At 34.9% G+C, this 26,086-nt stretch overlaps 4 protein-coding genes across 6 annotated transcripts; 2 read left to right on the plus strand and 2 right to left on the minus strand.

The window, feature by feature from the left end:
• Window positions 1–546: 546 nt before the first annotated feature.
• On the plus strand, window positions 547–1,364 carry LOC140776527 (uncharacterized). Of its 2 annotated transcripts, none has more exons than XR_012106893.1 (2): window positions 547–883; window positions 1,002–1,133. XR_012106893.1 is itself a non-coding variant. In XM_073120259.1 (2 exons), the coding sequence occupies exons 1-2, from the start codon at window positions 793–795 to the stop codon at window positions 1,121–1,123; spliced, it is 267 nt and encodes an 88-aa protein (XP_072976360.1). In that variant the 5' UTR covers window positions 547–792; the 3' UTR covers window positions 1,124–1,364. The 2 variants fall into 2 exon arrangements, 1 of the variants encoding a protein (XP_072976360.1); XM_073120259.1 differs by having other exon boundaries at window positions 948–1,364.
• Window positions 1,365–9,293: 7,929 nt separating this feature from the next.
• LOC140775937 (hydrophobic protein LTI6A) lies at window positions 9,294–10,140 on the minus strand. Its single transcript, XM_073119437.1, has 3 exons — window positions 9,927–10,140; window positions 9,716–9,826; window positions 9,294–9,593 (listed from the first exon to the last, which is right to left on the minus strand). The coding sequence occupies exons 1-2, from the start codon at window positions 10,011–10,013 to the stop codon at window positions 9,743–9,745; spliced, it is 171 nt and encodes a 56-aa protein (XP_072975538.1). The 5' UTR covers window positions 10,014–10,140; the 3' UTR covers window positions 9,294–9,593; window positions 9,716–9,742.
• A 2,109-nt stretch (window positions 10,141–12,249) lies between these two features.
• Window positions 12,250–14,331, plus strand: LOC140775703 (putative pentatricopeptide repeat-containing protein At5g52630). Its single transcript, XM_073119109.1, has one exon. It carries the CDS (start codon window positions 12,250–12,252, stop codon window positions 14,329–14,331), a length of 2,082 nt encoding a protein of 693 aa, XP_072975210.1.
• Window positions 14,332–14,559: 228 nt separating this feature from the next.
• Window positions 14,560–25,868, minus strand: LOC140775998 (chromatin structure-remodeling complex protein BSH). 2 transcript variants are annotated; one of them, XM_073119523.1, is made up of 11 exons: window positions 25,729–25,868; window positions 25,185–25,273; window positions 23,565–23,659; window positions 22,992–23,063; window positions 22,821–22,868; window positions 22,290–22,373; window positions 21,404–21,442; window positions 16,350–16,432; window positions 16,129–16,191; window positions 15,347–15,442; window positions 14,560–14,973 (listed from the first exon to the last, which is right to left on the minus strand). In XM_073119523.1, exons 1-11 carry the CDS (start codon window positions 25,776–25,778, stop codon window positions 14,943–14,945), a joined length of 750 nt encoding a protein of 249 aa, XP_072975624.1. In that variant the 5' UTR covers window positions 25,779–25,868; the 3' UTR covers window positions 14,560–14,942. The 2 variants fall into 2 exon arrangements, with proteins under 2 accessions (XP_072975624.1, XP_072975625.1); XM_073119524.1 differs by lacking the exon at window positions 14,560–14,973 and having other exon boundaries at window positions 15,343–15,442.
• Window positions 25,869–26,086: the final 218 nt, after the last annotated feature.

Below are 26,086 nucleotides of genomic sequence, written 5' to 3' on the forward strand. Positions count from 1 at the left end.
AGAGCAAGGACTATTATTTCTAGAGCAAATATAAGTAAAATGATGATTATTATACTCATACACTCTTCTACTCTATTAAATTATACGAGGATATTTTTTTATTATTTTTAGCATATTATTCTATATACAACAGCTTTTGCTTAATAAGTAACTATCATTTCTTGAAGATAACTTGGTTTTCAATTAGAGAGATTAACTTAAAAGAGTTAACTACGAACATAAATTGTTGGAGGGGCTTGCTTTCCTATATAAAAATGGGAAGAATTATCTGAATAAATTGTGCTGAGTGCCCTGTAGTGTTATCCCAATTGTTTAACCTAATTCTCCGAGAGATTTCGGATCTAATCTATATATATATATAACCTACAAGCCTTGGAATTATTATTTTATTTTAAAAAAAGTATCTTTAATTAATTTATTTATTTTGTTTGAGAAAATAACATTGGGGAATTAGAACAAATGGAGAGCATACAATTATATTACCACTTGCAAAAACATGAAAGAAAAGTAAGTAGACAAGAAGCATTTGAGTGTGTTGGAGACCAGCTGAGGGAATAACCAGAAGCATGTGCTCGTGCGATACTTGGTTCCATAGAGACCTCACCTCTCGGATCTTGCCTCCTCTATGTTCCTCTCCTAATCATCGTCATCATCATCATCAAACTCATCTCAATCTCCCCCAGCACTAGCACTACATATAGATACCAAGGTTTGTACTGGATTTTTAGATCAACATCCGTGCACCCATCTCCTGATCATCATCATCATCATTATCATCTAAGCTAACCCTTCATGGGTTCTTGGGTTCGGACTATCACCACCCCCTTCAGAAAAGCCTGCACAGTCTTCAACTCACCCAAAGAGAAGAAGCCACAAGAAGCCGGTTTGTAAAGCTTTTCCTAGCTTCCCAAGCATCAATACGCTGTACAATGTATCTATCTATGTAGGTATACCAGCACGTAAAAGGTCATCTCTCAGAGGCAATTTGTTTCTTGTTGCAGGTCACGACCATAATAGCTTGAAGCTTCATGGCGAGGTGATGGCGTGTCCTTATGAGGATGTTCACATAATGTGGTCGATGCTCGACAAGTCGAGGGTTGGGGATCATAACACGAGCTCGTAATCATCGATGCGTTGTGTTTTGCGACGTTAACATGTTCATATGTGTGGTTTTGTAATTGTGTAGTAGTTCTATGTTCATCTCGATGCATCCCAGTAGCCAGACAAGGAGATCTAGAGGAGAGAGAGAGAGAGAGAGGTGTTAATCTCATGAGAAACTTCATTTGAATCCCCATGGATGGATACTATTGAGTTCCATGGTGAGATTTAGTACATAATTTGAGTCTACTGTTCGAAATCATGAAGTACTTACTACTGATTTATACTCAGAATTTGCCATGTTGTTTGCTCTTTGAAAATGATGTTCTTGATTAGAAAGAAGTAACGAAGGGGGGAAGAAGAAGAGGGGGGGACAAAAAAACTCAGTTGAAGCAAGCAACTTGAGAAATATCGCTATTCCTCCAACCATCTTATCCTCCGAGATTGTACTCCAATAGCCTTTTCTCAAACAGAAAACTATCCATCTTTCCTCGGATAAGGCGCGCAGTATCCGGACAGTTATCCTACGGATGTTTTGGGCCTGATTAGGCCCACCAAGGGACTTAGCCCTTTGATTAGGTTTTGGTACTTGGTAGCCAATAAAGGGCTGCCAAACCTGTGATTAGATAATCATTATTGATTCAAAACCCTAATTATTTTGTCTTAATTTCGAAATATATACATGGAAATTCTGGCACCTTTTATCTTAATTCTTGAGAAGCATATAGTGAATCGTCTAGTTTAGGAGTTAGAGCTATTAAGTGATATGATATTTTAATTGATTTGAGTAGATTTGGTTGATTTTAGTACATTTAATAAAATCCAATGGTTTTGAAAATTGGATTTGGATGGAATTCTTTTCTTTTGGTCTGAATCTAGTAGTTGAACGTGGCTATTTAGATTCATTTTATTAGCCTCATTTTATGTAGCTTAAACTAGTCTAAAAAGAATTAAGTGTTTGTCTCTGAAGAAGCTGGGGAGTATTATGATTACCATTGATATGATATGAAAAAGTGAAAAGAATATTAATTTTGGAGAGAAATTGATGATATGTTATATTAATGGAGCAAAATGCTATTTGACCCTTTGACTTTGAAGCATATTACACCTTTTTTTTTTTCTTTTGGTGTGACAGAAAAAATATATAAAATATAAAAGATAATGTAAGTCATTCCAAGGGTAAATTCAAACTGAGACTTTTTTTTTGTACTCTCTGTCTCTTTGGTTTTAAATTTAGTTAGGGATAAAATAATATTTAGATACTAAACATGATTAGTGGTCCTAGCCAATTTCAAGGATTAGTCTTAGCCTCAAGCCAAACACACGCTTAGTAAATTATTTCCTTGCATCAAAGATAAAGTTACAATGTATCAATATGAATAAGTCCATTCTATAGACTTCAGCTTGAATAGCAAGACTAATCAATTTATAAGTCTCCCAGTTGTTAATTCTGCTAAATTGTTAAAATTCACCGCACCCTTAGTTTTGATATTAGTTGTTATGTGATCCAATCTCGCCAAATATCAGATGAGAATAACATAATCACAGCAACTCTAACCTAAGATACACACAAAAAGTCCTCTTAGTAGTGGAAAACTCTCTTAGTAGCAAAAGATTATGGCATATCAACAAATCCAATATACAAAACACATAGTGAAATGATTCTAACTCATATCAGATAGAATAATCCTTACACATATATATAGTGATACGATTCGATTCATATTGGCTCTACGCATGATATTGGGTTCATTGGAATAAGCCTATTTATCTAGTTGAGTAAGTAGAATCAATAAAATTATTTTTTGCCAGGGTGCGTTTGAATGCATGGACTGCGTTTGAACGAGGTGGTTCGAATGCCTGCATCACATTCACATTGACAGAGGACGGAATTGGCGCATTCGAATGAAAATGGGCGCGTTCGAACGCCTGCATCATATTCGCATTGATAGAGAACGGAAATTCCGCGTTTGAACGCAATTAGGCACGTTCGAACGCACCACGGCGAAAGTGTGGGTTAAGTTAGGGATCGTTAGGGTTGTTTGGAGTATTTTTATGTTAATTATGGATTCCTTAGGGTGGGCCTCTATATATATGTGGAGGAAACTCTAATTGAGATTTTTTATCTGGATTAGAATTGGCTTTAGTTCTATCTCCTTTTCTTTTGTCTCTAACCATTGACACCTTATCCCTCCTCCCTTTTTCTTTCACCTAAGTTTTTGGTTGGCTTCTTCCAGCCTCTAACCACTCTCATCCAGAACAACTTCTCCCCCTTTACACCAAGATCTAACTCTAGTATCCATCTAGCTATTTGTGGGCTACCAAGCTAGGATCCAAGTTTTAGAACCGTTGCGGATCAGATTAGGTTAGTTCGTAACATATAGTTAGTACAAAAGAATTCCTAAAAGGTAGACCACAGGAGAATCCCTTAGCACATTTTATTGCTATCATGTATCGATTCTCTATGAGCTTTTTATATGATAGCCCATCAACATATTCGTGCGTATCCTATATTACCAATCTCGTCACTCTCTGCACCCCTTCTAAGAATCTTTGCATCATAGAATGCCTTTATTCGTTGTCTAGAAGAGTATCATTCTACGTCTTTACATAGGCATCTAAAGTTTATATTTTTTTTCCTTAGTCAAATTAGGATACTTTGTGCAGAATATTGTAACAATAAATTTGTGGATCCAAAGCACTCAATATTTATGATATATAATTTAAAAATTATATATGATCAAGATACATTACTAATGAAAAAGTGTTACATGTGAAGAGCTTGAATATTCAAGTGAAAAAGAAGTAAAATTAAAAAATTCAGCATTTGCTATAGTGCTAGATAGATAGTGTTAGGTGAATAGTACCCTGTCTAGATGGAATAGGGCCAGTGTGGACTCTAGCACAAGAAATGCGTGTTTTACAAAAGAAACTTAAGTGGCATCTAGATGACACTTAAAGTGTCGAACGACTTTCACAAAACGAAAAAGGAGATTCATCTAGTACAAATTAGAGAGGTTCCGAAGAGATTTAGATGTATTTACAAGGTATCCATCCAACATGCTATTCATCCAACCCATTTTTTGATCCCTCACTTGAAGTTTTTAGCTTTCTATAAATTGTGGGGAACTATTTAACTATAATTTCTAAGTGCAAATCAAACACTAACTATAACTTGTAGCACATTGGCGATGCTAAAAGGCTAAAGAACTTTCATGGATCCAACAAGAATGGAAATGAGATCAAGTTCTAACTTAGAGTTATTGGTTATTCCACAAGGCATACTTCACATCAAGTATGAGGAGAGCCATTTATATATATTTGATTGTTGTTTCTACATGAGAGATTGATCGATCACATAGGATGTGCTGAATCGAGTTGTCATTATCGACATCTGCACCCTACCAATAACACATGTGCAAAAGTTTGATCTAGAATCCGGTTGCGTACCAAAAAGAGAACTTTTATTTTATGAGAATAGTTAATTGTATGAAACACATTCAAGATGATACTTAAACAATTAAGAATATTTCTATTGTTTTGTGAAATATATCAATATGTTTGAAGGGGGGTTCATAATTTTGTCAGCTCTTCGGTTAAAGAGGTTTTCTATGCTAAAAAAATATCATAATGTTTATCATATTTTAATTTTCCTACTCTTATTTGGTTTTCTCTTTCCTACTTGAGTTGCTCTTCAAAATAGGATTCTTAATCATATTTTTCTAAACTTAGTAGGATTCAATTTTTCTAAACCTAATTGTTTTTGGTTGTCAACTTTGCGTTTAAATTTTAATATCTTCTAATTCTAGTCAAATTATAAATTTTATCTCTTCCAAAATTTTAACTAAGAGGACATATCTAGGGAATCACAAATTTTCACACACCTAATCTCATTATGTTCTCATAATGTTCCTTCTCTTGTCACCTCTTCCTACTTTATCAAGGAGACCAAAAACATAAATGAACTAATATTCTCAATTAGACTATGATTCCTTGTAAGGACACCTAATCCAACAAGTCTATTAATATAGACCGTAAGATTTTATTTAACTAGCAATATATTTCAAAATATCTTAAATGTATAAAAAAGTTTAGAATCTTTGTATGAGCATATGTGAAAGTCTTATGAAGGTTCATGAAGAAATTCAAGAGGAAGATATTTTTAGAATGTGGTTCTAACTATCAAAAATAGTCTAACCATATTTTCAAGATTTGGTTTTAATAGAAAAGTTATAGTCATTTATTGTTGAGTGATGTGATGTGGTCCGACTCAATCAAATCACCTCACAAGGGATAGTGGATTCGCGGGATTGATGTTATCATCGAGATTTTCATCTCAACAGTAGCAATCTTGTCTAACGAATGCCCCTTCCTAGCATTCAAATGCTAAGGTTCTCTTAAAGAATAAGTGCTCTTAGATTTTGTGTTTGAACTGCTCTTCTTGGTGTTCAAACACCATAGCGCTATTCAAGAATAAGTTATCTCAGGTTTTGACATTTAAACGCCACAACCTAAGAGTGCAGAAAATTGGAGTTAGAAGAGGCCTTCAAACTCCACTCAAAGCGATTTGAACTAACACCAAAATTATCTCGTATTAGGTTTATTTTGAATTATTTTGAATTTTCATTATCCTCCAAAATTGTGAAAGACAGCCATTTCAAAATTATTGAAGATTATTATCAGTTTTCCTATCTTTTCTCTAAAATTGTGAAAGGTAGCCATTTCTCGATCTAGGCCGCCCATCCACCCCAAGGTTGATGTCTTCTCTCCCTCCTCATTTGTCGTACCTCCCTAGACCCAAAAGATCACCTCTCCTTCCTTGTCTTCCCCTCTCACTGCCATTATCATCCCCACCATCACCATTCCTCTACCCCTATCCACCGTCATCACGACCATCCATCCACCGACTTAACCCACTTTAACTCAAAATATAACAGAATGTTTTAACCACTCTAAAGACAAATTGACAGGTGAACAATATAAAATGAATAGTAGCGAGTTTGAATGATGAATTGTGCATTGAAACACACTTACAAGATAACAACCTATCGCGAAAATACAAATATAAGTAAAAACAAGTAATAGAGATCAAAGTAGATCCAAATAATTTTTTATATGAAGAATCCTAAACTTGAATATAAAAATCATAGATAATTTTCACGAGGATCAAACCAATAATTAAAATGATAGAGCAATTACAAAAGTCACTTACAAATTGTCCGTTGAATTTCACAGTTATATCTGAAATTATCTTGCACACTAGAACTCAATATATTGCTTCCGTGATTGATCTTCGAGATTAGATGTTTTGTCTCAATGATCATCGAGACAACATCAATCTCCAAAAAGTTCATTCATTATGTAACAAAAATCTTACATATATATATATATATATATATATAAGCCTGATATTCAATAGGCTAGTGGGCGATAACGGAATATAATATTTTATCATGGTTTAAATTTGTCCCGATATGAGTGATTGGTGGGTTAAATTATAAACAAATAGTTAAGTCGACAGAGAAAAAAAAAAGAATAAAAAGGCTCAGCCTGGTCAATCATCACCTTTAGTAGTGATAGGACCAAAGCACCCGACCAATATGACTTTCCTTTAGTAGAGTAGACAAACAACTTGGAATTGACCCAAGTAAAAGGCAAGTTAGTGTGCTTTAATTCATGGATAGAGGAGAAGGGCATGTGTTGTGGGGTAAGTGGCCCGTCATCAGAGGACATGAGGGGTCAGGAAAGGACACTGGAGTCGTATCATCACTCATCATCTTCTTCTCACCTCACTGGCATTATCAAAAATTAGTGTGGAACATTATGTATACATAGCTGTTGATCTATGAACCATATATTGCTCAAGATGTCCTCTTCCTTCCATTTTGGAGCTCATCATCCTCAAGATATCAGGATCTTTGGTTCTTCCTCTTTGCTGCACTTAGAAGGTGAGAAGGTAAAACAAATAAAAATAATAGTATAACTTGCAATGTGCATCCCTTATATTTAGAAGAATTACTCTTGAATTATCTTCGTATAGACTCCCACCATTTATTTTTTATGATACATTGATCATATAACTATGTAAAACAATTGAAATATTTCTTTTGTAGTCGCTCGTTATATTTTTCTGTGATCAATTTTAAGCCTCTCAGGACTAATTTACTCTTTAATTTAAAAAAAAAGGAAACAAAAATTAAGTGTAAGATAATTAATTAATATTTTCTATTATTAATATATATATAATAGTTGAGGAAGTCGAAGTGTCAAAAAAATTAAAATAAAAAGATTTATGTAAAATTAAATAATGGTTCGGGAAGTTTGATTTGTGATTAGAAATATTTTCTTTCTATTAGTTACTTATTTAATTTTTCTATTAAAATTTATCATATTAACTGTCATATGATTAATTTTAAGCACCTTAGGAATTACCATTGCCAATTTGATAATTAAAGAAGTAAATTAATGTGACATAAAAAATAAATAAGAAAATTTAGGTAAAATTAAATAACCTTTCTGATATTTTCTAAATTTATACTTGAAGAGAGAGATAGATATTAATTTTAAAAAATATACACACTCAATTTTATATATTAAATTAAAAAATTAAATATAATTAAATTGCAAGAGCCCCTTAGGGCTGTAAAGGATACAACTCAACTTTTAAATTCAATATAAATCTACAAAAGAGAATCCAAATAAGAATTTCTCATCAAAAAACTAAAAAATAATGCAAAAGAACTAATAACACAACCAAAACTCTATTTTATCCATAAACTAAACACAACTTCCAGTAGCTACAATGTTTAATAAACTGCAAACTGGAGCAGCACTAACTGATACAATCCAGAGGAGACATCATATAAGTAATCACAGACAAACAATTAAATCTCGCACACATACACATCCAAACTTATAGAAACAAATGAGACAAAATAAATGACACTTTATATATATATATAAATACATATAAAAGGAATAACATCAGCAGGTTATAGTACCGGAGCTACGGCAGCACTGGAGTTGTCAACAATTATAGCCTTCAGTTTGAGCCCATCCCCTATAAGAGATCCAATTGGAAGTAGAATGATACTTAAGCCCAAATGGTAGATATAAACACTTAGATTTAACCAAGTTTTTAGTTAATATAAATAATTACTTCGAACCATCGCGCTGCTCCTCTAAGCCAACTGTATTGTCGAGTCATCAACCGAATTGAGCCGTTGAGCCAAACTACTAAGTCACCAAACTATTAAATAATTTTTTTACAATATTATTTAGAGTTGGAGTTGAATCTCATAGAACCTATAATTATGTTGGTCACAAGGATGGTACCTACCAACTTTACTAAAGCATAGTGTCCAAATGGGCCCAACCTCAGTTGTCAATTTGCAGTGTAAAGTAGGTGATGGGTCGATTTCTCGTTGAGCCCGAACGTGTTTTAAGATATAGCATCTATAGTATCAAATAATAAAGACAAGATTATATCTGGACTTTGCTCATTTCCACGTAGGCCCTCACCTTTTCATTTTTGCATGACATATTGACCCCTTAACTATGAAAAACTTCTAAAATGCCACTTCCATTAGTTATACCTTCACATAGATTTATTTTTTTAAAGGTTAAAAATGATATGCCTCTATGGATAACTTTAATTGAACATAAAATGATCATTTGATATCCCCTACTAAAAGAAGATGAGAAATGTATGTGAAAATAAGTAATAATTCTTAGTGTAATTATCCCATAAAAGTATTTTATATCTTTCCTTTTTTAATTGAGAGAACATATGTGAGCCCATCTTAGCCTTTAAAAAATATATTTCATGAGATATATAATCTAAATAATTGATTTTTATATTGAAGCCAAACCAACTTATTGTAACCACCCTAACTAGAATGATCTTTTATCTCTTTTAGATATAGAAATTCATTATAAAAAAACAGTATATATTTATTATTCGTGCCATGCTTAATCATAAGTTAGTCAAATTAATTATATATGTGTAATGACCACAGCATTCCCCTTCAGTAATAATTTTGTTGACGTATATTCTAAATATATATATATATTTTAGAAACAATAGAAATAATTTCTCTTCCATTCCCCCACTAGGTTAAATTTAACTACAATATATATGGTAGAATATTAACGATATATAATATAGAAGGACGAACATCTTCCACTACGCATCATAAAGAAGGAAGTGTAATGCCTCAGAGTTTATTAATAAGCTGATCACATCTTCCACTAAGCAACATACATCAAACGGTGGAGATATATACCCTCCTTATACAAATGACATAATCACACACAAAGTAATTAATAACTCTCCCACATATTATATGCAGACAAACTTACAAAAGAAGTGACAGGCAAATATATAAAAAAATATCACATCAATCACCACCAAAGAAGTAGAATCCACCAGCAGCTGCCAATTAAGTCAAGTCTAGAAGGTAGAAATCACTACCATCATCCACCACCACTAGCTCCTGCCAAACCAAACAATAATAGCCATCTTTAATCATATATCTTTCTAAATCCAACTCCATAACAGTTTAACTAACCTAATTACACAAACAGGTAACTAGATGTTAAGTAACTTCTTACGTACCTTTTCCTTGAGTAGACGGTGGGATTTTTACTTGGTGATGACCCAAACGGCATAGATGATTCCAGGTAAGTAGCCAAGTATAGTAAGTAGCAGGCAAATCCAGAACTCCACCTATATATATATTTACCATAACGGAAGGGAGATTAATTAGCTTTTTAAAGGTTATATATCAATTGAGAGAGAAGAGCGGCTGCATGAGATTAATATATACCTTGCAGCCAAACTTGAGGAAGACCCCAAGAGGTGGGAGGATGATGGCCAGAATGATATCTACGCAAGTGGCTGTGCCGTCCCCCATTACTCTTTCACTTAGTTTACCTTTTCTCTTCCAACTTCAATAAAATTCACTTGAGAATAAGGAGAAAGAGAGGGGGAGAGAAGAGAGAGGAGAGGGATGGTAAAGAGAGAAGAATAATTGAGTAGAGAAGCTTCTCTCTTCTCTCTTCTCTCTTTATAGAGGAGTAGCTCGTGCATGGCGCGTGATGACGATGTAATTATCCCCTTGAGATCACGACACGTATGAGCTGTGTCGATTCTTCTTCGGGTTGCTAAGATAGCACGCGGATTTTGATTCTTGTCTCTCCTACTTCTGTTTTACTCTGACAGCTGGCCTTTCTCCACATGTGGCACGAGTTGGTTGGCTCTGATAGGTGTTCTGTGATTGGTTGGAATCTTGGGAGCTGGACTCTTTAACTTTGCGATCGCAATAGTACCACGTGGCCTGGGCCCCGACCCCCGCGCTATACGATGTCGGCCGACAGAGTCGCGGCCCTGCCTGATGAATATTTACGAATTACCCCTGTATAGATAAATTATAAATTCTGCACGTGTCCTTATATAAAATTAAAGAGATTTTTACGAATTACGGCCTATATTTTATCTATTTTTTTATTTCACACTTGTTTTAAAGATTTTACAACCCGAACTCATTTTTTTTTCATATAATTCTTATTTAATATTTTTAGTTAACTTAGCTAGTACTTAAAAAATATTTTATCATAATATATAAAATAATTTATAAATACATAAATTATCGTTGTAAGAAAAAAAGAGGAGAAGGAGGAGGAAGAAGGAAAGGGAAGATGAGGAAAGATGGTGGCAGCAATGAAAATAACCATGGTGAAGAAGGTAGGTAAGAAAAATGATAGAGGGATATAAAAAATGAGAGAAAATGATAGAAGTATTTCAGCAACATGATAAATATTAGTTAGTTAAAATTACATCGGGATGTTAAATAAAAATTATATAAAAAATAAGGATCGAATTACAAAATTCTTAAGGACGATTATGAAACATAAAATAGTTAAAATATAGAGCATTGTTTGTAAATATCCTAAAATTAAACTACCTCATAAACTCTAATTTGTATTATTTTGTCTCTCTATCTTTTGATCTTAATTAATTTGAAACTAAATCTTTTTCCTATCAAAATATATATATAAAAAAAATATATATATATATATATATATATATTAAATTTACTCACCATATCTCATTCCTCAAACTTAAAATAGCATTTACCTTTCTTCCTTTCCTGTCCTCCAGTTTCTCTCTTAGATAATTTTTAGTTGCTCAAATAATGTAACAATCAATAATATTATAATAATTTGATGGCTCTGTTAAGACAAGTAAATTTATAATCTATCCTAAATTACTTTCAAGCTTATCCAGTCAAAAGTTGACTCCATACGCGAAGAGTCAACTATCAGTGTACGTCGCGGGGCGTCGTGGGAAGGATAAGTAAGTGCCACGTGTGACGTTGACATCAACGAAAAATATTAATAATGGATAAGCTCGAAACAAATAAAGTCTATTTGCATGCTAGCTGTCATGGCGATTCCTAACAGGAAGAAAACTTCGCTAATGTTCCAAGAGAGCCGTGTCAAGCTCTGGTTATGAGGTGGCAGCCGCCGCTATGGTTGGTTGGACGTTTCCTTCTTGTATACGGCTTTGAACTAGAGATCTACAGGCGTTTCTGGAATGGCCCTCATTCGTACTTCTTTTATTCAATGCAACACTTAGTGTGATATTCTTTTAATAGATTATTATGTATTTATTATTTGTTGAGAGAGGGTTCTTTAAATAGATTAGTTGGGGGTCTTTCTCTTTCTGTAGGACTAGTCATCCATACTAGTCCACTATGAGACCTCATTTAATTTGAATATATCCAAACCCGTCTTAGTTAATGCTACGTTGCTCGTTTCCTATTCATCATCCATCTCAATCGTACCAACCAGTTTGGCTACAATCAACTGGTTATTGATATAAAAATAATTAGATTATAAATTGCCCCCTTGTAATTTTGCCTAAATTCAAATTACGTCTCTAAACTTTAATTTGTATGACTTTACTCTCATGTGGTTTAGACTAACGTAAAAATGTTAATTTTTTCATTCAGATTTAAAATAAAATATACTTTCAACATCTTTTATCTTATTCTATATAAATTGGTTTTTTAAAAAGTATATATATATATATATATATATATATATATATGAGAGTTTCAATCTCACCCTTAACCCTCTCCAAATCCTATGAGATTACCACCCAAACCCACCACTACCCAAGCTACGTACCTCGCCACCCTCCTCACCGCCGCCACCATCCAAGCCCCAAATCCAAACCCAAACCACCCCGCCCAAATCCACGCCCAACTCATCACCACCCACAACCTCTCCAACCCCCTCCTCCTCACCCAACTCATCAACCTCTACGCCAAGTCTGGCCAGTTGACCCAAGCCATTCTCACCTTCAACTGCGCCAGAAAGTACACCAACGTCGTGACCTGGACTTCTCTAATCGCCCACTTGACCCAATCTCGCCACCCATTTGAAGCCTTCTCCCTCTTCTCCCAGCTGAAGAAGACCTCAACGCTTAGCCCAAATCCCCACACCTTCTCCGCCGCATTCCATGCCTGCGCACAGACTGGCGTACGAACCCACGGCTCGCAAGTCCACGCGCTCGGTTTTAAACACGGCGCCGAGTCGAGTGTCTTCGTGGCCAGCGCCATTGCCGACATGTACGCGAAATGCGGCGACATGGCGGCGTCGAGGAAGGTGTTCGACGAAATGCCTCAGAGAAACCTCGTCTCTTGGAACGCGCTCATGGTGGGCTACGTACGAAATAAGCTGTATAGAAACGCCATCTTCACTTTTCAAGAGTTGGTAAGGGATTGCTCTCTGGCGCCGGACCAAGTGAGCTTTTCGAGTACCTTGAGCGCTTGCGCTAATGCTGGGGAATTGGGATTCGGCCAAAGCTTGCATGCTCATGTTCTGAAGCTTGGGTTGGAGAAGTTGGTTTACGTCAAGAACTCGCTCGTAGACATGTATAGCAAATGTGGTTGCTTCAGCAATGCCGTGGAGGTGTTCGATCCTGAGACTGATAGAGATGTTGTGACTTGGAACATCTTAATGATGGGTTGGGTCCATAACGATCAATTTGGAGAAGCTTGCAGCTGTTTCAGATCAGTGATGAGGGAGGGAATTCTTCCCGATGAGGCATCATTTTCGACAGTGCTTCATGCATTGGTGGGCATTGCTGTATGGGCTCAGGGGGCGACAATTCATGCTTTGATAGTAAAATCTGGGTTTGCAGCTAACCGTTGCGTTGGGAGCTCGCTTATTACTATGTATGCCAAATGTGGAACCTTACTTGATGCATACCGAGCATTTGAGGAGACGAAGAACCACCTCAACATTGTGTCGTGGACTGCCATGATCGCTGCTTTTCAGCAGCATGGCCACGGCAGCCGTGTTATAGCATTGTTCAATGAAATGCTTGAAAGAGGAATTGAGCCAGATTACATTACATTTGTTTGTGTCCTTTCAGCTTGTAGCCATAATGGGCTAGTAGAAGAAGGGCTCAAGTACTTCAATTCAATGTCTCAGACTCATAGGTTGGCACCAGGGAGCGAGCATTATGCCTGCGTGGTTGATATGCTCGGTCGTGCGGGCTGCCTAGATGACGCAAAGCAGTTCATCGACACAATGCCGGTTGAGCCAGATTCATCAGTGTGGGGGGCTCTGCTTGGAGCTTGCAGGAACTGTGGAGACTTAGAACTAGGAAAAGAGGTTGCTCAGAAGCTATTTGAGATGGAGCCTGATAACCCTGGAAACTATGTGCTGCTGTCAAACATGTATGCATCCTATGGAAGGCTGGAGGAAGCTAAGGAGGTGAGGAGATTGATGAGCTCTAATGGGGTGAAAAAAGAGACTGGGTGCAGCTGGATCGATATCGGAAGCACGACTCACGTGTTCACCGTGCACGATAGGTCCCACCGGGAGAGCGAGAAGATCTATGCCATGTTAAGGAAGCTAGAGGAGCTGGTGAGGGAGAAAGGGTACGTTGCCGATACCCGGTGTGCGGTGAATGATATGGGGGAGTACAAGGAGCAGAACTTGTGGTGCCATAGTGAGAGGCTTGCTCTGGCATTTGGGCTAATTAGTTTGCCTGTTAGTGCACCCATTTGCATCAAGAAGAACCTGAGAACCTGTGGAGATTGCCACACAGTAATGAAGATCATTTCTGGGATCATTGGCCGAGAGATTGTTCTAAGAGATACGAACCGCTTTCATCACTTTGCTGGTGGATTATGTTCATGTGGAGACTACTGGTGAAATGATGATCAAGTACTAATTCGACTAGGATATTTGACATCCTATATCGAAGTGAATATTTACAGTCTATCATACGCATCACCACTATCAACAACAAGGCTGTTGTCGCTAACACCAACATCAGCAGTAAAGACTAAATTGCATTTTGTGCTTGCATCGTTATATGACAAGAAGAAAGGAAAAAACTTAAGAAGCTTCAGGATCACAAGATAATATCAAGTTGTCCTCTGAAATAAAAGGCAATTGGCAACAGCTGCCTCATATTCTGGATTAGATATAGCTTTGCCAGCACAACAAAGGTGCTGATTCTCAAATACAGCCATCCATTTTGGCAACTGCTGAGCAGTGAACATTGTGCTGTTTATACTTGATTACAAGGAGCTATCTTTCTTTAGTCAAGTATCCACCTAAACTAAATTAATTAAATGCTGTTAGCCTTTTCATAAACTAATTTGCCTGGGCAGCAGGCAACAACTTTCATCACATTGACAGTTGAGATTCACATCAACAGAGTCGGATATTCAGATGTGTATGTGAAGCATAGCCTTTTGGTGTGCAGATGCCAAGGTAATAGGTGCATTTTCGCCCTGGGAAAAGCATGCCTGGAAGCTTTATTCTTTCTCATCTAACTTTCTCTTCAACCTGCAGAAAGCAAGACAAATTATGACGAGTTGGATTTGTGTTTACCAACAAGATACTGGATTGACATTTTCTTTTCCGCATTTTCCTTGAATCTCTATATAGTTTAGAGACTGCATAAGGAAGAGGACTGGGCATGCCAAGGGATAAGAAAGAAGAGAAAGAATTGCTGAAAGCTGGTGTTAGCCCATGTAAACACATAATAACTTCGAACATCAAAAGAAATGAGATTTTGCCACTCTATGGCTCTTATAAGGAATGCTTCCGACGTTAAGCTCACTCCTAATGCACTATGTTAACTTGGATGCTGAAGTCCTAGTTCTAAGCCTACCATTTCTACACATGCAGAACTATAATGCAACCAAAGTATACTTACCGAGCATTCAGCTCTTCTCTTGCATCAAGAGCCCCAACTTCCTCATTTGATAAAATATCAACAATGGGCTCATACAAGTACCACTCCTTCCTTTTCCTGAGTTGTAACAAAATAATTTTAGGGATATGCCAGATAAATAAAAAATAAAATCTTTCATATGCAAGAAGATACCCGGAGTTTGTTTTTCGGCAAAGACCTACTTGTGATTTTGTATAATTATGGAGATAATAGTGTATTAGGCCACTCTGCAGTAGTCCTCATCATAAACAAATTTAGTTTCTATCTTGATAACCGAGGAATACCAGATGGATTCCTCCAAACATTGCTGTGTTTGCTTGGAAAAAAAAAATTAACAGATTTATTTCTTCAAAAATTGAAGGACATTATTAGCCTTATTAGGTCCACCAAATGGTGGAACTGCCTTGTCCTTGAAGAATCCTGCATTTTGGTCTCAAAGAGGTGATTGAATTGATGACGATTGTAGTAGTACCTGTAATGGTATTACTTTTATTACCCTGTCCTGAAACTAAGTCTCCTGGATCCAGGATAATGGAACATCCCACAACAAAATCCAGCTATACACGTCCCCAAACAAAACTTGATCTGAAAGAGTTAATTGTGGCACAACATTCATGATAATTTATAATAACTTTAGGCTTACAACATTGCTTTCCTCATGCAATAGTTGCCTTAGTGTCATCTAGGTTAGATTATTCCCTTTTTCTCTGATTACATTCTTTTACAGGGAGAAAGAACTACTAATTTCAGTTTTATGATCTTACCTAATGACACTTCCTTTGCTGCCAAAATACTTTACCAAGTCCAAGGCACTGTTGCCTGCTTTACTGCATAACAAAAAATTATTCACCTTTATTTCGCTAATTGGAAACAACACTAGAAATGAAACTCAAACCATCAGAATACCGTAACAGGTATGTATCATAGCATATTCTTGATTAAAGGAGAAAGACTTATATAATGCCATCACAAAGAATACACTGACCTATTTGTAACAGTTTCTGCCCCACGCCGACCTTTTTTTCCTAACCTAGCTTCTCTTACTGATGAAATACTTTGAGCTGCAATCTGTCATATAAAACATGGTGATGATTACGAGCAATACTTGACAAAATGCATGTCAGGAACAGACTAATCAAATCCAATCTTCCCGCCAATGTTTTGAGAATACCATTCCATGTAATGTAGAAACATAAAAATAGTCATCCAAAAATTCATTATACTGTAATATAGTTGTGAAAGATTCTTAGAGAAAATTCCACAAATTTTAATTGTATAAATGGAAAGTATTGTATGAATGTCTCCTACTATCTCCAAAATCAACGGATGCCACTCAATTTTCATTTTTCAAAAGCAAGATGGTGTGTAAATCTAATCAAATGGATATCTAACTTGTTAATTCTTATGTTATGCAAAAATATGTGAGAAGTCAATCATTGACCTACAGTGGGTTAAAATACCAGTAAATATCCGTAAATTTAGCTATTTAATATGATAGCTCTATATCTTGGCGTAAAGATGGATGTTCAATCAAGATTCCAAATATCGAAATCGGGATCGGGATTGGTCGTCTGAAAAAACGATACGTATTGGCCATATCGGCGGTATCAGTAGTATCGGCCGTCCGTATCGACCTGTATTTTAAAATACAGAAAAATTCTTAATTTTTTTGAAAAATAATAATAAGATATAAATTATTCATATATAAAGTCTAAAAACTAAAAAATAAATACTATTTTCTCAATTTCTATTTCTTCCTTTCTACCACTCACACTCTCCGTCTCTCCCACACAAATTTTAAAAAAAAATTTACCTTCTCTCCACTAATTCTCTTTTTTATCAAACTCTCTCCCTAATTAACTCTCTCCTACTCTCTCCCTTAAATACTCTCTCTTCCTCATCGACTACCATCTCTTTTTCTCTTTAATATAGTTTAAAATTTTTGTTTTCTCTCCATGTCTCTCTCTCTCTTCTCTTCCCATCTCTCTCTTCTTCCCTCTCTCTTACTACTGCAACCCACAAACTCTATCTCTTTCTCTCTCTCTTTTTCCCTCTCTCTTGCTCCATCTCTCTCTCTCTCTTTCCCCCTCTCTTGCTCCCTCTCTTTCTCTCTCTCTCTTTCCCCTTTCTTTCTCTCTTACCCATGCTCGTCTCGGGCAGGATTGACCGATACAGCTGATCCTGACCCGAAACGAATCGGGTATTGGCCAATACCCGGCTAGGATCAGGATCGACTACGGCCGATCCCGATCCGTTTCGGCCGATCCCACTTGGGATCGGCCGAAACTAGGAACCATGTGTTCAATGATCTTATAGAGATCATGATCACAAAGATATCAACTCCAAGGCACTCCAAAATACCAGTAGATAAATCAAGTGAATTATTAGTTATTAGATTCCTAATCTAACTGACAACTCAATATACGAACAAATTATCTAATAATAATCTACATGCAAGAACATTTCATTTATCTGAAATATGCTGCATCTTCTAAAAATGACCTATAAACAGATTGCCACTTTATTGTAGAAAGAGACCATAAAATTCAAGATGATTAGAAATTTAAACACCCAATTGTCTTCGCCTTCTGTTGGGTTGCACCTTAAGAAAACTATGGATGCATACAGATGCCAATTGTGGACAGTTATTATTGGATCACTTGTTTCTAGCTTTATTATATTATTTACTTTTGTAGCAACTTGGTTTGTAAGAGGGATGACAGTCTTTCACCTTTACTCAATTTGCTCCAATCAGGTTTGATATTTACTGAGCTATATCTCTCTATTATAGTTTATATAAGCTACTCACAATAATACCTGAAAACTCTTTCTACCTTCTTTTTTTACCTAAAAACTGTTGGACGTGAATAATAGTTGGATGATCATACAACATCTTAAGATAATGCTTGTAATTTGAATGACTGGTATTTCACATTGTTTATATCTTTCTAATTGATGTGGATTATATTATAACTTCTTGAACTTAGTAGTATCCTTCCAGTCAAAATTCTCTTTATATGTTATGTTTTAATGCTTTCTTTTAAATCCAATAATGTTCTTAACTATAACATTTCAAATGATCTTCTAAACTTTCTGACTATTGCCACGTGTTTAGTCCTTAGCCAGGTGGGTTCAAGTTTTGCAACACTAGGGATAATGCACTATGCTCTTCCATTTGGTGCTAGGAGTAAGTGGCAAGTAATTTTTGTTGTAATATTTAGCAAGTGACAAATAACTTTTATTGTAATATTAAGCGAGTGATAAAACTTCCAATTTGGGTGTCAAATTGGACTTGCTTTAAACCAAATTTTGATATATAGTTCTATATTAAAAATTGAACTTGGTGTGATATATATTGTCATTTTGATAATTTAATACTACTTTTATGTATTAGAGGTGTATTATTTTTATAGTTTATAGGTAAATCTTAAATTTCAAGCTTTAATGGCTCGATATAAGTCGGCTTGAGTTTGACTTAAAAATGGGCTCGTTTCAAGCTTGAGGTTGGTTCTAATCTGACTCAATCTGACTCAGTTTGAAAATAGGCTCGTTTCAAGTTTAAAATCGCTTCTGGCTCAGCTTGGGCTCAAGCTTGGCGCAACTTGATCTAAACCGAACCTAAACCAACAAGGTAAAATATTGTAAGCACATAAATCCATTAGAATCCACAAATCTGGCAACATCAAAACGAGTTTCAACTCCTAAGTTCCCTTTTATAGCAAAATATAATAAAGATATTGAGATAAATACCTAGTTGGACCCAAGTGGAGCCTAAGCCTCCGTTCATTTCAGGATTAATGAAAACATTTATTCTAGATTACAACATTTTATTCATAACAACTAAATATCAAAGTAGCCATATTAAAAAATATAAATACTAGTTATCAACCACACATTAATCAATTACCAATTTACCCTTAATTTGACTACAACTTCTCTTAAATATCTTATTATAATTTATCAATTATTTTTTATCTTTTTTAAACATCTTATCACAATTCATTATTCATCTCTCCTCTCTTTCGGTAGGGGCACTTGTATATAAAAGAGTGGTGTCCGATCTTTCCATCAAATCAGGAGGGCACAAGCACAAAAAGTCAAAAAGTCAACAATGAATTAGCTTCACAAGTGGCCAGGGCGGTCTCAATTTTCTTTCTTTATTTTCTTCATCTTTGTTGGATCCATAACAAAGCCCATTCCGACTTGTTTATCGCCTCGCAAGGTTGTCGTTGGATTTCTAAAGTGAAGACAAATATCTTATCATGATTTATCACTCTTCTCTACTCTCTCCTTTCATCATATTTTTTTTATTTTACACTAAATAAATAAAATTCAACTTAAAAAACATAAATGCCAACAATTTAATATTTCTTAAAATAGTTGCATATGTGAATATAATATTGCATAAGTAACGCCCTACATGTGTATTGCATTACTATCGACCTAGCTATGTATACTGAGTTAACTGCATTGCATACATAAATATAACATTCCATAAATACCGCCCTACATGTGTATTGCATATCTATTTGCCTAGTTGTGCATACTGAGCTAACTGCATTGTATATGTAAATATAGCAATGCATAAGTACCGTCTTACATGTGTGTTGCACACCTATCGACCTAACTGTGCATACCAAGCTAACTGCATTGCACACGTAAATATAGCGTTGCATACTTGCACCCTATATGTGTATTGCATGCATTGCATACATAAATTATTTTATTTTATTTATCATCTATTCTATCAATCTACTTTAAATAAAATTGAAGTATATTTCAATAATATTTTCTTCTTTATCTTCACTTTATATCACATTAAACATAATTATTACATCATTATTCTAGAATACAAGTTAACACGGGAATAGCTATTCCTAAAATAAATCTCTCGTTGGTAATAACAATTCATATTTGTTAATCTTGTTTCATCTTTATTCCTAATGTGAACAAGGCCACCTAAGCAAACTTTGGCCATGGTTGGTATTAGTTTGTTTAAAGAAATTTTTTCTCAATTAATCAACACTATTACAAAAAGATTTAGAAATGTCAAAGCCCAAAAAGAGTTACATTGCTCAAGATAACAATCTTCCCAACCCAAGTAGATTTTAGCAGTAAAGGGAGCAATTTCTTTAGACAAAGTCCATAAACCAAAAAGAACAACCAATGGAGGAGGGTACAACATTAAAATAATGTCCAACGAGTTTTCTTACACTTTACTTTTCTTGTTTATTCAGTTATTGTACTTACCTTTTCTGTATTGAACTTTTCTGCTTCCTTAACCTGAACTTTTTATTTGGATGAAAATTACTAAAGATCTAATTTCACTGAAACCAAACTTTACACCTAGGTTCATAAAGTAATGACGCAACAAATATAAAAAGGAGTCTAATATCGAAGTATATGTACGTACATATAGAATTTTTGACTATTTTACATCTCTCAAATTTTTTTACTGTGTATAATTCACCTTAAACTTACATATAAGACTAAGTGAGTTGAAAAATTGTTGATTGGGACAGCGATTTTCAAAATAAGTCACAATATCGTCAGCAATTTATATAAAAATTTAAAAATGAATAAGAAAAAGACCAAGTACGACGAAAAGAATTTGTATAAATTGTTGATCTTATTAGCGATTTATATTTGGAAGTCACTGAACCAAAAAAAGATTTATACAGAATTGCATTCCCTCAAACTTAGCAATTTTTAAATTTTTATATAAATTGTATTAAAAATTGTTATTTCAGTCAGTAATTTTCTAACTCACATAGTCATATATTTAAGTTTTAAAGTATACTAAATGTGTAAAAAAAAATTTGAGAGTGCTAGTTTGGTCAGAAACTTTGTAAATACATGCATCTACATATATATGCATATGCATATACGCATACATAGTGATCACAAACTATTCTTCAAATCACAAACTATCTCCAAGAAATGGTCAATCCTACAGCAAATAATGGGAATCCAAATGTAACATCTTCTAGAAGAAAGAACATCCAACAATTCACAATGGAAGGGAACTAAGTATCTAACCTCATAAAGTTGTTCCCGAATAGCAACAGCAATCGCGGGCTGTACATATTCATCAGTTTAATCAATATATCACAAGCACCATTGTGTTGAAATAAATGAAAATAATTTGTGTCACCAATAAACAGGTAAGAACTGCACATGCCTGAAAAAAAATCATATCTTTTACAAGCCGATTATAATATATGTTTGTTATTATCATCTAGGTTTGTTACTAAAAGTCAAAACAGGGTACAACAACTTTATCCGGCTTTTAAAGAAGAGAGGACCTCAAGTGAGTAGATATTTAGGCAGGAGCAATTTATAAGATTGCAACACATTTCTGTTTGCCAATCTGAAGACTGTTTAGTGTTCCTCGGCGAAAGAGTGAACTTTAACATCTATGCTATGTAAAAGTTTATTGTGCATGCTCAGAGTCCAATACAACTTACTAAACAATCCAAATCCAATTTATGTCATTCTCCTCTAGCCCTATACAACTTACTAAACAAGATCTTAAATATGTAAATCTCTAGTTAGTATAGATCTCAAATGATGAATCTTATATATAAACTTCATCCATTCAAGAGTCTCACCATGCTTTCCAACTTGAGAAAAATATCAGAACACAATTAGTTTACATCTACTAGTAAAACAAAACAATTGTGTATGTGGCCAAATAGTTGTCTTTATTTGGTCCTAGATTGGGATAGACATTTGTATCACGAAAGGGACTTTTTTTTACTCATTAAGAGACGCTAAGAACATGCAACTGAATCAAATTATTTTTTGAATGCTAGTATTAACTTTCCAGTTTCCAATAGAAGAGGAGTGAAAACTAAAAAGTTTCTATTTTATACGAAAAGCAAGACAATTTGTTAATAATCTTCAATAAAAGAGAATTTCTTACACCAACTTCAGGGTCTCCAATATTTAGATCCTTACATAAGGTTCTTGCAAATTCTTCAGGATCACTTTCAAAATTGCTTATGTCCTGACATCCAACAAGTTAAAAGAGAATAAGATACGAGCCCAAATATCAGCTGATTAAAGTTATCTAGTAGGAAAAGTCCCTTGGTGAGACTGTAAAATTTGCCCCTTTCATTCCAGGAGGTCGTTGATTTCTTGGAAACGATAAAGAACCTCTTTAGAGATAGTAAGGCTGCCTATATCTCCTTCCCAGACCCATGTAGAAGAGAGCCTCATATACAAGGATACCTTTTTCTTGGTGGGAAAAGTTCAAAACAAAAAGATTTGTCTAGTGCACCAGGCTTCAACAAATGAAGGGTCTAGTTAAAAGTAGCATGCAGCATTTCACCTATTAGTGAAAGCTTGTCTTGAAGGATCAAACCCACACTGTAAGCTGCATGAGGACAAGCCTTATTGACACTAAGTGACACCCTCTACACCACATCTTATGAATATTGTGAAAAGAACATACCCACAAAAATTGGTCTCTTACTACAGTATTGTTAACTCGGAGGTCAATCTGCAAAACAAACACACATGTTGTCAAAGTTATGTAGAATGCGCTATCATCCCATTCATTACAAGATATAAACCAGAAATCACAATCATTACAAATTAAAAACAAAACAAAAAAAGTTCAAACCTTGATGGGCACAATCTTCTCCTTAATATGCATTTCTTGCCCTTCAAATGAACGAAATTCTGCCAGTTGGGTCTTTAATGAAAAGGACAAGAAGCTATTAATCACCAAGTACACAAATTAAGAAATACCAAAACGCTGACAACTTGTTGGCTGCTGGACTGAGCTAAACCTAGGAGGTAAAATCAGGTAGCAAGACTCAAATGGTAGAGCGCATGTAAAAAGATCCACAGGAAGAAAGCTATCAGATAATAAATGATACTAAATAATGGTAGTACACTAGTACTGAAAACTTTAAGAGGGTATTCGAGTGCACAAGGCTCTTACCAATGTAGGCTTCAGGGAGGAGTGCAAGTTAAAGTGCAAATGAACAAGATAGATCAATGAGAGAAGAAAGCTAGGGTACAAATAAGAAATCAGGCTAGTATTCATCTAAGGAAATTTTAATGACAGGAAAATCTGGAAAAGTATGTAAATGTGAGGACCAGAGAAAGATCCATGTAGTTAGCTTGAACTATAGCAAAAAAAATTGCTCAAAAAGCACACATAGCCTACAAACTGCAAACATTTACTTACTTGGATAGATTGTGCAATATGTGTCATAAAAGTCGGAGGTAGTTTGAGATCCTTCACAGTCCGTTTTGAAAAACTAACCACTTCTGAATCAGGATCTTCAACAAAAAGAAACGTATTAAGAAGTTACGCACAACTAATCATAAGCATCATCCTATTTATCAATTAGATGATAAAACAAGAATTATTGTCAATCTAAATGAAATTATGCAACAAGACAGAAAAGTCACCCATATAGTCAAAACTAAGGTTTGAAAAATCGGGATCGGGATTATAATCGACCTTTCAAAAAAAATGATACGTATCGATCGAATCAGTCGCTTAGATCAGATTAGATATTTTTAATTATGTAAATTCTTAATATTATTTAAAAAAACAAAAAAACTTGTAAAAATTTAGAAAAAATGACAAAAAAAATAAGAAAATAAAAATTATAGTGCAGTGAAAACTAAAAAAGAATAAGAAATTAGAGAGAGAGTGAGTGGAAGAAAACCAAATGAAAAAAGAAAAACTTTGATGTAGTGAAGAAGAAGAAAAGAAAAGGAGAAGAAAAAGAGAGAGAGAAAGAGCAGAAGAAAATAAAAAAAAGAGAGAAATATAGAAATAAAATTAAAAAATTATATACCGGAGTTCGTTAGAGCTCACCGAAGCTAAATCTCTCCGTAAGATAAACAAATATATGGTAAAGAGAGAAAAAGAGAAGGAAAGAGTGAAAGAGAGAAAAGGAGAGAGTGAGAAGAAAAAGCGAAAGAGCGAAAGAGAGAAAGAGAGGGAGAGTTTAGATTGGACCTGGATCGAAATCGGCTGATTCGGATCGGCCAGTAACTACTAACCACAGCCAAAACCTAATGTAAATCACATAACTCCTTGCACTATTCCCCAGCTTTCATTACATGATCTTAAAAATTGATTTACGATGTCATCATCTTAAGATATGTAAGTCTAGGTAAAAAACCAGGTAAAAGGTTAAGTCAAGTAACGAATATTTCTCGCCCTAACTATTTCTAGAACAAATTTTCATGAACACATTCTATAATCTTGCTTATGACTGATAATAGAGAATTCAATACAAGTACAAATACAAAGAAGTGCAAAGCAAGGATTTTCAAATGGTCTAGCTTCAATCAAAGTCTCAACGTTATCTTTTTAATCTAGGACTCATAGATTAACACTAAGGAGAAGATTACTGCACAAAGAGAAGTTCAACTTAAAAAAAGAAAATTTTACATGTTCTCTTTTCCCCAATAGTGTTAAAAGCACTGAAGATTGAAGAGTAGAAAATTTTGTTAATGCCTTGGGAAAGGTGATATGTACACTAGCAAGGAACGTATAAGAAAGTTCAATATCTTCTTGACATAAATTTTAGAAGTTCCATGATAGTAACAAAGACAACAACGGAATACGCTATGTACTTCCATGGACTGTTAAATCTACCAATATAGAACGGCCATATGAAATCCGATGCAAACCGATTACATGATAAATAAATGAGAGGTTTGAAAGGGTTAATTACCTACAAGGTTATGCAGTTAGCTCAAACAGATGAGATTGACCTGAGTATTAAGTATAGAACAGGAAGAAACAGAAGATGAACATATCAAAGCATCTTTCAACACACAATACCATCAGGGTTCCATGTAAAGGCATCTTTATACCGCTGTCCATCAACTTCAATATCCAAACGTATAGGAACAAGATTCTCTTCAGTAGGCCTGCCATTGAGAAGTGGAAGAATCATGTATCATTAACCTTTTCCATTTTAGCTAAAGAGAAGTTAATTGGCATTTTAAGTTATAAATAAATCAAAAGGGCGACAACAATGAGCCGGCGAAATATAGACGCCACTCAAAGGAGAGTAGGAGAGAAATACTAAACATATGACAAGACAATAGGAAGCAGATCTTCATCAAATTCAAACTTAACTTCGACATATAGTAAATGTAACTCTTTCAATTCTATCAACCAGCATGACCATCAGAAAGACCAACTAAGGTTGAAATTCAAATGCACAACGCTTGAAATTTGTAAGCTTAGAAAGACAAAAGAAGAAAGAGCGATCGGCGGCCAAATTCCCAATCAAAATCAGAAGAACTAAGTCTCTAACCCCTCAAGATTGGAAAATAAAACGACGCATCAAGTATAACGATCAGGAACCAGAACGACTCACATTCGAAATTTGACGGGCGCCTTCGAAGCGCCAAGCGAGAAGGATTTCATGACTTCCTTGGCTCCAAAATAGTTTTTCTTTTCTTTTCTTTTTTCTGTTTCCCCTTTCTTTTATTTTTTTTCTCTGCAATTTAGAAAACCCTAGAGTCCGAGAGGCTTCCCCTTTATTTGAAATTTCAAAGCGGCCACGCGGTGTAAAAGCCAGGTCAATTGAGCCCAGCTCTAGTCCTATTGCAACCAAACCTGATCCAAGTTGAAACCCCCAAGATTATGCTTAGGGCCAGTTTAGTTTTTATTATTATTATTATTATTATTATTATTATTATTATTATTATTATTATTTGAGAGAGAAAGAAAGC

This window comes from Typha angustifolia, chromosome 14, assembly GCF_048772165.1.
Source record: "Typha angustifolia cultivar Huaian chromosome 14, ASM4877216v1, whole genome shotgun sequence".
Classification (NCBI taxonomy): domain Eukaryota; kingdom Viridiplantae; phylum Streptophyta; class Magnoliopsida; order Poales; family Typhaceae; genus Typha; species Typha angustifolia.